This window comes from Monodon monoceros, unplaced genomic scaffold (assembly GCF_005190385.1).
Source record: "Monodon monoceros isolate NGI ecotype Baffin Bay Population unplaced genomic scaffold, NGI_Narwhal_1 Super_Scaffold_5, whole genome shotgun sequence".
NCBI lineage: Eukaryota > Metazoa > Chordata > Mammalia > Artiodactyla > Monodontidae > Monodon > Monodon monoceros.
Window position 1 is genome coordinate 10,015,188 of NW_021703782.1, and position 12,180 is coordinate 10,027,367.

The 12,180-nt window shown below is 46.3% G+C and overlaps 1 protein-coding gene across 4 annotated transcripts in view; it reads left to right on the forward strand.

The window, feature by feature from the left end:
• The window catches only part of ZNF395 (zinc finger protein 395), a 51,922-nt gene that overhangs the window by 27,878 nt on the left and 11,864 nt on the right, over window positions 1-12,180 (forward strand). For 3 of the 4 annotated variants that reach the window (XM_029201897.1, XM_029201900.1, XM_029201899.1), the window contains 3 exons: window positions 7,674-7,920; window positions 9,283-9,515; window positions 11,904-12,013. In XM_029201897.1, coding sequence (XP_029057730.1) covers window positions 7,674-7,920; window positions 9,283-9,515; window positions 11,904-12,013 — 590 coding nt within the window. Of the gene's footprint in view, window positions 1-931; window positions 4,920-7,673; window positions 7,921-9,282; window positions 9,516-11,903; window positions 12,014-12,180 lie in introns of those variants that run through there. The other variant, XM_029201898.1, reaches the window with a different exon arrangement.

The following is a 12,180-nucleotide window of genomic DNA, read 5'->3' on the forward strand; positions in this document are numbered from 1 at the left end:
AGAACCGAGTCTGAAACACTGAAGCGCTACTAAGACGCTATGACTGTTCTTCATTTTTAGGCGAGCAGCAGGTCTTATTTCTTACAACACATTATTTTTTAAATCCGGGGCTCTCCTCACCTGTGGGAATAGCATCTGTTCAAAATCATAAATTTGATGGGATAAGCAAGGGCTTGCCGTCTAAGGGAGATGCAGTCCGTCGGAACTAACAGAAGTAGTTCCAGATCACTGAGCCCTGTGTGCCCAGTACTGTGCTAAGAATTGTCTTGTTTCATACGGAGTAGTGTATGCACAGCAGAGCAATGAATAAAGGGCACTGGTGGTTTTGAAAGCAAATGGGGAGCTAGGTGTGAAGGAAGGGGCAGTGTAGTTCTGGGCTGAACTGTGAAAATGCTTTCCTTCCCTGCCGGCAGTGCAAACAGAATGGTCTCTTTTACTTGATTGATTGGCTGTTGTGCAGTCAGACCGACAAAAGTATTTGTTGATCAGGGTCATTTGTTATTTGCTGGAGAAAATTCAGTGTAACCAGATCAGGTGACCTATTTCTGTGGCCCATCTGCTGGGATATGAAAATAGCACGGCTATTTGGGGCCCTTATTTTCTCCTTCCATTTTTCTGTTACATCTATTACTCAGATGATGGTAGTCTAAACTATTATACATCGAGGCAGTGTAATCCAGTTTTTTTTTTTTTTTTTTTTGCGGTACGTGGGCCTCTCACTGTTGTGGCCTCTCCCGTTGTGGAGCACAGGCTCCGGACGCGCAGGCTCAGCGGCCATGGCTCACGGACCCAGCCGCTCAGCGGCATGTAGGATCCTCCCGGACCGGGGCACGAACCCGTGTCCCCTGCATTGGCAGGCGGACTCTCAACCACTGCACCACCAGGGAAGCCCTGTAATCCAGTTTTTAAAAACCTTCAGACGTGCCACAACTAAAGATCCTGCACGTGGCAACGAAGATCCTGCATGTTGCAACTAAGACCCGGCACAGCCAAATAAATAAGTAAATAAATATTAAAAAAAAAAAAAAAAACTTCAGAAGAAGACAACAATTAGAATGACCTGAGAATCCAAATGGTCATTCTCTGAACAGCTGATTTAGAAATCTTGGTATTGAATCAATTACTAATGTGCTCAGTGCTGTGATCTTAAGCTCATATCATGAAAACCTAAAATGCATACCACACATTTAAAAAATGGTGTAACAGGACCTGATGTATAACTTGAGAGACCTAGATGTTTTAGTGCAGGCCCTTGGCTACCCTTGGAGGTTTTTCTGTCCAAAGCCAGGCTGGGAAGAAAATCCTCTGGGAAGAAACGGTCAATATATGCTCAGTGAAGTGAATTTTTTTTTTTTTTACTTTTTCTGGAGAAGACACCCCAGAAGAAAATAAGGCTTAAGAAACTACCAGGCAGCATTTGGGTGGTGATGGTGGAGTATGACAGCTTACCTCTTTCTGCCAAGGTTCAAACAGCAAGGACCACAGACGCATTTGCATATAGTCATCAATATGCTGTGGACAGACATGGCATCTCTCAACAGAGATCGTCCCTGGCCAAGAATTGCTAAAAAGGAATTGTTTTGGACAAATGAATTGTCCTATTCTCCACTGAGTTCTGTTATAAAATAAAAGATGTGGTGTGCTGTAACATTTTGACCTTTGCATGAGCTTAGAATGTCACATTGAAAAAGAAATGAAGTTAAAACTTTACAGATTTAAAAGAAAATATTAGGGACTTCCCTGGTAGCGCAGTGGTTAAGAATCCGCCTGCCAGTGCAGGGGACACGGATTTGAGCCCTGGTCAAGGAAGATCCCACATGCCGCGGAACCACTAAGCCTGTGCGCCACAACTGCTGAAGCCCGTGCGCCTAGAGCCCGTGCTCCGCAACAAGAGAAGCCACTGCAATGAGAAGTCCACATGCCGCAACTAGAGGAAGCCCGCACACAGCAACGAAGACCCAACGCAGACATAAATAAATAAATAAATAAAATTAAAAAGAAAACATTAGCAACTTTCTGATAAAAGATTAAGAATGATATGCAAAATATTAGCCAAAGAACCCAAAACTCAAATCGATGTTCTGTGCGGTGGTTACCAGGGGAGATCATAGAGTAGAAAGCTTAAGGTTAGTGGAGAACCTGAAACTCTTGGAAGAGGAGTAATGCCCGGCACCTTGGTCCCTAAATTGTTCATTAGAGAGGCAGCAAAGCACCCATGTTTCGGCAAAGGGGAGTCTTACCCCAAACTTCACCCACCACCAAAACCCCCATTAGTTGTGTAATGAATCAGTTTGACTTTATGACCTGTGTCCCGGAAGTGCTACTCGGTGACGTCATGGCCCGTTGCCATGGGAGGTAGGAGAGAGCACCCGTTGAGCGTGAGTGCATGCGCGCGCGCACACACACATGGATGTGCTGAGACCTGGGATTCTCCGGCAACAGTGACATGTCAAATGGCAATTTGCAACTTAGAACCACAGAGAGGGTTTGTTTTCCTATTCTGTCGGTCCCAGTTATTTAACTGATGGCAGATGTCCTCATTAAGGGCTATTAGCGCATCAGAAGATGTTTGCTGAGCCTGGAGAAGGTCTAACCTCTTTTACATGGACCAAAATACATCTTCTCGGGTAGCCAGCCCCTCCCTGTGGGTGACAGTGGTGGGGTGAGAAGCAAAGAGGACTCGGGATATCTTAAAACTGTACATCAGCCAGGAAGTCGTTTTTAGCATGAGTTTATGTTTCGGTCAAGGACTTCCGTAAGTCAAGAATGTAACATTGTAAAGCTGGATTTGACTGTGTGTTGAAACACTGTTATTGTTACCCTGAAAAAGATGTTTCTTGATTTCTCTTTGCTGACCCTGAACCATATGGCAAGTTAGGGGCTGGCTGGTTATTATGGACCATCAGTAGCTCCCAAGAAAGAAACCAATAGGGGGGTGAGTTGAAAGTAGAGATCAGGGAAGAAAGATTTGAAGGAAGCGGTGTTTACATTGGTAGAAACATGCTGGGAGGGGGTTGGGACCCTCAAGCTAAGGTATAAAGTAACAGGCCGTCTTGGAAAGTCCCTCTAGAGTCTACATTAACCTGGATCCTCTTCCTGCCTGCGTGGCAGACCTCTGTAGGTGCTTGAATTCACTTCCAAATCCCCGAAGGACTTGAGGGATGGTGTTATCTGTTGAGCCATGTTCCTAATGTAATGCTGATCAACGCACCTGGCCATCCTGCCCAGCCTACATTTAATCTAGATTCATGTTTTTTCACTCCCATGCTATCAATCCTCAGTGTAAATTTGGCTAAGATTTCCCTTAACTTTTGGGATTGATTACATTATCTCTCTGCACCCTCTCAGAGGGCAATATTGTGTATAAAGGTCTTCCCAAACTGCTAAATGATTAACAGTGACCTGGACTGTTGAACAAGGTTGGAGGAAAGCATTGGCCTTTATTTTGTAGGTGGGAGGCTAAGATGCAAGTGGAGAATGGGTTTTCAAGGAAAGAAAAAGCGCACAAGGAGACTTGCAGGATTGGGAGCTGTTTTTTTGTTTTGCTTCTGCTTCTTTTTTTTTGTTTCCTGTAGAGGTTCACTGACATAGGGGAAAAAAATACCATGTAGATGAAAAGCAACTTGAGTGTTTTATTTTGAGAGATCTCACACACATTGGAATAATGGTAGGATCAGGCCCTTTGACACCGGATAGACATGAGTTCAGTCCCTAGTGGCTGCCTTTCCTGGTTGTGTAGCCTTGGCAACCTAACCTCTCAGTGGCTCAGTTTCTTCATCAGACATAAAAGACCATATGTTTATCTTAAGTTGCTCTGAGGATTAAATTAGATACAATTTGCGAAAGCTGGTGCTATTAGGCATTTAATAAAGGCAGTTTCCCTTCCTTCTTTCTCTTCTGCTTTTAAAAATTAAGATTTGGGCGCACTATAAATAAAACAAATAATAAAAGGTATTTCAGGGTGGAATTCAGGCCAGTTAAAGGTGAAAGGCCAGAGAATGCATGTGGGAAGAAGCCGGAAGTGGGCAGGTTCACCAACTGTGCAAATCCAGCAGGCTTTGGAAGGTGCAGCTTCACAAAGCAAATAAAAAGCGTTCTTTACATTTAAAAAAAAAACAGACTTAACAAAAACATCGTCAGAGTCTGTTAGTCAAATATTTCAGGCTCCGTCTGGAAGCCCAGGAATTTTGGAAATACTACCCTTTCTTCATTTCAGTGGTAGAAACCTCAAACTTCCTGCTGTGGAAAGTGGGGGTGGCCACTGTGTTTTTTTCTTTCTTTTTGGTTTTTTTTTTTTTTTTTGGGTCAAGAGCAGGATTGTTTCTTTCTCTGGATGGATGCTGCCATCTGATGTCTCTAAGTGGCACTGTGGCTTCACTTCTAGCTCAGCGACATTAAACTGAGGGTTTGAGATTCTTGTTTCTGGCTTGAGGCTTCGAGGATGGTGGTAGGTGACTGAGTTTTTAAAACCAAATTAGCACCAAATCAGCTTGGACATTTTTTTTGGTAGTGGTAAAGAATTTACTCCTTACGTTTTTATTCCTTTTGATGACATACATAGTAAAGCTTTCCAATAGAGTGTTACTAAATATAAAGTCACCAGACACCTAGAGAGGAACTCTGTAGGATGCTGCGATTTTGACCTTTTTCTTATCTCTTTGCTTTCTAGGGAATTCATGGTGGAGATACCATACTCTCTGATTCTAGCCCTTGAAGCTCTGAGTAAAACACTGATAAAAATGTGCCAAACCCTTTTCCTCTGTATTTGCGACTTTATTCTTATCTTTTAAACTTATTTTTACCCTTCACGTTTTGTTATTGTGGAGATGTTTGCCGAGCATACTTTGCTGGGATGGTTGGGAAGGAGGCCAGGAATCGGGAGACGAGAAGATGGCATGGGACCCAAACGAAGCCCCGAGGTACTTCTGGACAAGGGTGAAAAGTAAAGAAGGTTTATGGAACTATTCAAAGAAAGTTTGAACCCATAGCTGTGGTGCAGTTTTCTCCTGGCGTGGGTGCGGCCAGGGGCAGAGGAGTGGGAGGGAGGAGAAGGGCCTCTGGAACAGTCTCTGGAAATGCCAAGCTTAATAGACAGGGGTGGAGTTAGCCTGATGGGAATTCCAGGTAGGGAAACAGTGTTGGTATTGAGTCCATGAAAATCCTAGTATTTTACACCTGCCACAGCACCGGGGATATGCTCTGTACAAATCAGTTCCTCGACTAAATACTGACTGGAGAAGTGAGTTACGAGGGAACAGAGCGCCTGGGGCAGCAGAGATTCGGAGTGTGCTAGGGTACCGATAGGGAATGAGCCGCAGGGTGGCTGAGGAGCTCCGAGCGCTCTGGAGAAGGGGCAGCGTGAGTTCGCAGGGTGCCAGGTCTGATTCTTCCCCTTCCGCCAGCAGACCCAGCAGGCCTGGGAGCAGCTGTGCCCCCTGGTAGTGATCCACCCCTCGAGCCCTGTGCGGATGCGAGGGATTCTGGTTTCTGGGGGTGAAGGGACTGCAGAGTTCTGACCTGTTGTTGGGTGACCAGTGGAAGTCAGTTCTTGGAGAGGAGTTGGTGGGAATGAAGCTGCTGACAAGGGCAACCGGTAGCCTGAGGACCGGGGGAGGGAACCAGGGAGGAGGGTATGCCTGGGGTTGTGAGCACAGAGATTGACCCTCTGGTGCTGGGCAGTACCTTGTGACCCAGGTCGTGACATGGACAGCAGAGATGGAAGTCAGTGGAGTCCAAGGAGGTGAGAATAGGGAAGTAGAGGCCATAGGTCATGGGCCCCAGGCAGAGGGTGTTTGGAAAGAGGAGGGGGAGCATGGTGTCGTCCTAAAAAGACACAGACTTTGAAGTCAGTAGGTCCTGAGGGGCCCGGATTTGGCCTTTTACCCTGACCTTGGTCAAGTCTTTTAATCTCTCTGGGTCTTTGTTTTTTTTGAGAACAGAATAAGGATGGACGCTAATGGTACCTGTGGAATGAGAGAATGCCAGTACCGCACTTAGAGTCTAGCACATAGGAAATGCTCTTCAGCGTTAGGTATGAATACAATGTCTACACATAAATGAGGTGTTAAGAGGTGAGCTGTCCAGATAACCTGGGGGTTATATCTTATTACCTAACGGGGGAGGGGGGAAGGGATTATTCATCATCATTAAGAACATGAAAGGTTAGTCTAATACAGAATTATTTAGAAGCCTGTGTCCAGAGGGCTTCTACTGGAACGTTCTCATTGCTCCTTGAAGGTTGATGAGGGGAGTATTAGCATTGTGACTTACAGATGAGGAAACAGGCTCTGAGTGGGGTCCACAGTGCAGCCTGAGGCAGATCTGCTGTGTTTTCCCTGCATCCTGCTTAGCGGGGAGGCTGTGGATCAGGGGTGGGATTTCTCAAGAGCAAGCTCGTTGACTGTTTTGAATCTCTGAGGTCCCATAAGATTGACTTCCTCTTTTCTGGAATGGTGTAGGCACCTGAAGGTCAAGGGATGTCCCCCCACCCCCACCCCTGCCCTGGGGCTCAGAGAGTGCCGGCTTGTTAGAAGCCCGCCTCTCAGGCAGGAGGATTTTGACTAAAGGAGCATCACACCAAGCTTTCTGGTGTTGTCTCCTTCCTAGCTCTTCTTCCCTATAAAATGCAGAGGACAGCACTCCCCAGTGCCCTGCTTTCTGGAGTATTATGCGTGGGGGTGAGCTGATGCCTCTGAGCACGCAGAAATGATGGGTGCGGTTTCCAGAGCAGCTCCTGTCCATCGTGGGGTGACCGTGCAGAGGCCTGGAATGGTTCTCCTTGGTCCATGTCAGGGCTGTGGCCCTGCGTTTCCATCAGCCCTGAATGCTCGAGTGGCCTGAGCCCGGAGCCTTTCGGGGGCAGGGTGCAGGCAGTTGGGAGGCGCTGAGAAGACCTGGGTTTGGAGTCAGGAGACCAGATCTCGTTCAGGCTCTGACACCAACTACCTGTACCGCCAGGAATAAGTCGCTTAAGCTCCCCCACATTAGTTCCCTCAAGTGGAAAACAAGGAATAGTTAGCACGGCTCACTTCTGTGGCTGTTGGCAACTTTGAAGCCAGCTGAGCTTGAGAATCTGAGTGTCTGACAGACCCCCTCCCGCTCTGACTTAGTGCTGTTGTAATAGCATCCTGACCCGGGAAGCGGACGTTGGTGTGTGTGCTGAGATGCTCCCTGCGGGCAGAGCAGTTTCGGCAACACAGCCCTGGGTACAGCCCTCAGGAAGAAGAATAAGGAATTTGTTAAATTTGCAGTGATGCATCCGCCTAAGAAAACACTGTGTGACTTATAAAAGTATGATTGTAGAATAACATGTAATGATACAGTATAACCCACACAGGATAAGTGTAAATTCAGTTTACCAAACCATGATCCCATTTTTGTAGAAATAGAAATGTATAAACCTGTGTGTAGAAGAAAGCTTGGAATGCTTTAGGAAACATGGGTATCTGTGGGAGGCGGCTTCTTGAGGGATTTGTTTTTCTTTGTGCTTATCAGTACATTCTAAATGTCCTACTAGTAACAGGTGTTACTTTTGTAAAAAGAAAAAAGTTGTAAAAGTTACTTTAAAATGTTTCATCCTTTTTAACGGACACTCACGGGTTCCGGCTGCGTGTAGGGCCTCCTGATGCCTCCAGATATGGGATAAAGGACTCTGTGTCCCCTTTGCCTCCCAGGAAAGGCAGCAGCATGGCCAGCGTTCTGTCCCGGCGCCTTGGCAAGAGGTCCCTCCTGGGCGCCCGGGTGTTGGGGCCACCCGGGGCTGCCCCACCCTTGGAGCCTCAGGCAGAGCTGCTTGAGGGGGCGGCTCCCCAGCCCTTCCTTGCCTCTAAGGACACGTCCTGCCAGGAGCAGCCCAAGGAACTCCTCAAGGCTCCAGGCACCTCAGGCCTCCAGCAGGTGGCCTTTCAGCCCGGGCAGAAGGTAGGTTGATCCCCGAGTGGACAAATGTCTGATCTCTCCAGGCTTGCGTCTGGCGGCCCAGTGGTGCCCTGAGTGAAACTCTCTGGGCACGGGCTTTAGCACAGACCTTTTCCCTGCAGCCATATGAGCCCTTGGGCAGCAGGCTTCCCAAGGGAATGAGCAGCCCCAGGGCTCCTCCATGACAGTTCTGGGCTCAGGCCTGTCCAGAACCTCAGTTCAAAGCATGGCCAGAGCTGTTTCTCTTAATCTGTCTCAGTTTGCAACTTTATAAAAACAAGGGAAAGAATCTCAGACTTACAGGAGACAGATAAGATTGCATCTTTGAATTACCTTTAGATGTTTGCAAGAGATGAAGGTGTTTGTTTAGTTGGAATGCCATTTGGAGTCCCTTTTCCAGTGTTTCTTCCCCTGTGGCAGGGCTCAGGCATTACCTGTGCCTGATGTTGTCACTAGATCCAGATGCATGGGCTTCTTCTTCATTGCCTTCTCAAGAGCCTCTATGGCTCTGCTTTCTGCCTCTGTTTCAAGGCTTGTGTCGTCCAGACATCTCTTCCCATGAGGTGAGGCCACCTGGCAACTGCTAGGCACCCTTGAAAGTAGTCAGCCTACTTCTTCACCACTACCATCGTGCTCCCAGGTAGATTCAGGATTCTCTGAAGGGAAAAATGCAGGGTGTGAGCAATTCAAGGCGATAGTTGGGGACCAGCAGATATATAGGACTTCAGAGGCTAGTCAGGGCAAGAAATCAGGAGGGAGGGACACAGATTCCAAATTCGTTTGATTTGAGAATTTAATCCGTTTACATTTAAAGTAATTAGTGATAGGTAAGGACTTGGTATTGCTATCTTGTTAACTGTTTTCTGACTGGTTTGTAATTCCTTTGTTTCTTTCTTCTTCTCTTGCTGTCTTTTTTTGTGTGTGATTTGGTTTTTCTTTTTTTTTTTTTGGAGTCCTGTGCGTTGATTTCTTTATCTTTTGTGTATCTCCTAGAGGTTTTTTCTTTGTGGTTACCATGAGGCTCACAGAAAACATCCTATAGTTATAACAGTCTCATTTAAGATGATAACAACTTAACTTTAATTGCGTATAGACTCCAAGTTAAAAAAAAAAAAAATCCTAGAAACTGACACCTTTGCTCTCTCCATCTAGAGAATTTATAAGGATTTGTTTTGGGAAGAACCAATCCACTGTGGCTAGTCTGGGTGTTCAGGTGGGAAGCGGGTACCTGGGAGCATTTGCTTGAATTAAAGATGAGCCGGAGAATGCAGTTTGTGGCATACGGCTCCCGGCTCCCAGAACTGGGGACATATGGAGTGAGAACTCCCAAGTGCTGACCACTGGCTGCTGCTCTTCTCTCCCCAGGTTTGTGTGTGGTATGGAGGTCAAGAGTGTACAGGACTGGTGGAGCGGCATAGCTGGGCAGAGGATAAGGTGACTGTCTGGCTGTTGGACCAGAAGTTACAAATCTGCTGCAAAGTGGAGGAGGTGTGGCCGGCCGAGCTGCAGAGCCCCATCCCCCAGGCGCCACCTCCCGAGCAGGGAACCCAGGCACCAGCCTACAGGCCTGTCTCCAGGAACATTGATGTCCCAAAGAGGTTTGTGTGACAGAACCTGGGCTCTGAAAGACACATGGGTGGTGAGGTATGGGGTTTTGGGATGTCTTGTGTTGGGGAAGGAATGTGGAACAACCAGGTGTCTAGTAGTCAAGATATCAGACAAATGGGATACAGTGAGAGGGCATCCTTTTGAAAAGACCCAGAAGGGCGTCTTTTCTTCCCTGTAACTCTATTATGGGTGATATAGCTTTGTCTGGCTAAGGGCTATTTTTTTCTCCTTTCATGCTCAAACTAAAATTAGGTCTTAGTTTTTCATGATGAGAGAGAAAAAAATGGCTTAGATCAGGAGTCAGCAACGTGTTCAGAATGGGCCAGAGAGTAAATAACGTAGGCTTTGTGGGCCAAATGGTCTCTGTCACAGCTGCTCTGCTTGGCTGTGGTCACGTGAAATCAGCCACAGATAGTATGTAAACAGGCGGGCATGTTGTGCCCCAATAAAACCTTACTTACGGACACTCAGATTTCAATTTCATGTCATTTCCATGTGTCATGTCAAGAAGGAATATTCTTCTTTTGATTTTTAAAACCATTTAAAAATTGTTAAGCCACTCTTAGCTTGTGAGCCAGGCTAAAACAGGCGGAAGGCTCAGTCTAGAGATTGCAGAGCCCTGGCTAGATATTTAAAACTATCGATGCTGAATGAAGTATGCTTACTTTGCTTTAGAATTTTTTTTTAAAATTATTTTTACTTTTCTGGCCACACCGCACAGTATGCAGGATCTTAGCTCCCGACCAGGGATTGAACCCGCGCCCCCTGCAGTGGAAGCGCGGTCTTAACCACTGGACCCGCCAGGGAAGTCCCTGCTTTAGAATTTTATGACATGATTTTTTTCCCTGAGAATATGTATATTCTAATTTCTATGTTATATATTTTATGCACATTGATATTTTAAGATTAAAAAAGAAAATCTGCCAATGAGATTCTTTTCTGTTTTAAAAAAATAAATTTATTTATTTTTATTTATTATTTATCACTGTGTCGTGTCTTCGTTGCTGCATGCGGGCTTTCTCTAGTTGCAGCGAGCAGGCTCTACCCTGTTGTGGTGCGCGGGCTTCTTATTGCGGTGGCTTCTCTTGTTGCGGGGCACGGGCTCTAGGCATGTGGGCTTCAGTAGCTGTGGCACGTGGGCTCAGTAGCTGTGGCTCGCGGCCTCTAGAGCGCAGGCTCAGTAGTTGTGGCACACGGGCTTAGTTGCTCCACGACGTGTGGGATCTTCCTGGACCAGGGCTCGAACCAGTGTACCCTGCATTGGCAGGTGGATTCTTAACCACTGTGCCACCAGGGAAGCCCCTGCCAATGAGATTCTTATATACAGGATGTGTAAGCAGTTGAGCCCTGCCCCCTGCCCCATCTGTGTTTGTCTGTGAGTATTATTGTTATTGACAGTACACCCCGTGTCTTGAGACCAGACCAGAGCAACAACATTTGTGATTGTCAATTCAATGGAATACTGGCAAAGAATTTGTCTTTCCATTCTGTGGAAATAAAAATACAAATAATCATATAAAAAGGGGGATGCTGACACATTTAATACATTACTAGTTTTCGTTTAGCTGCTTCAAGCCCAGTCGTATATTTTAGTCGATCTGAATTGTAAAGAATGAATTGTATAATACAGTCCTTTGAAATAGAGGAGCCACCTAGAAATTTATTTCAGACGGACTTTTCATACTTTAGCATTAACTTATAGATAACTTTAATTCCAAATAATGTAACTTTATATGGATTAAAAAAATTATGTGTAAAATTTTATAGAACTCTGCTGTATAAAGCGTTGAGATTTTCACTGGAAGATTTATTTTAGTATTTCTGGGTGTTTTGCTCATTGGCTTATGTACCAGGTTCTGTTCACATTCAGAAGCTATCACAATACCTCATCATTAATCTTGGGGGGAGGGGAAGGAATTGCTTAGTGTAATTGTTCCCTCTTAAATTTAAATATAAAACGAGGAAAGGAAGGTAATTTTGGTGATTTTGAATTCTAGCTGGCCGTCTTTTATGCCCATGCTTTATTTCATTGCTTGGACTCATTTTCCTTTCCCCCAAATAAAATTCCTGATTTTAAGCTGCAGACTTAGAGTTAGGAAGGGAATTCAAGGGAGAGTGGAACTGCCTCCGGGTGTCAGCAGTGGGATGGGGACCAGCCTGCTTCTGCGGGGGTTGACTGATATTATCACTGTAGCTCAGAACTGAGTCTTTTTCATGAAGAATGAAGAGAGGTCTGCATGCTTTATTTAACAATATTACTTGAGCACACACTGACTGACTGGAGTCGAGGCGTGGAGGGGACAATCTAGGAATGTAAGATGCTCACGTGACCAGCTGTGTAGGGAAGTAACCTTTGGCTCTCACCCGTCTGAATCCAGGAAGTCGGATGCAGTGGAGATGGACGAGATGATGGCAGCTATGGTGCTGACGTCCCTGTCCTGCAGCCCCGTGGTGCAGAGTCCTCCTGGGGTCGAGACCAACTTCTCTGGTGAGGAACGGGGGCACGGGTGGGTTCTGGGTGCGGCAGAGGCCCACGACCGACCTCTTCTGCTTTGGGCAGATAATTGCCTAAGTCGCTGGCCTGGCAGCAGGGTTTCTGGAGTCTCTTCTCCCTGGCATCCCAGAGTGGCTGAGTGACACGGAGTTAGCCGCTTC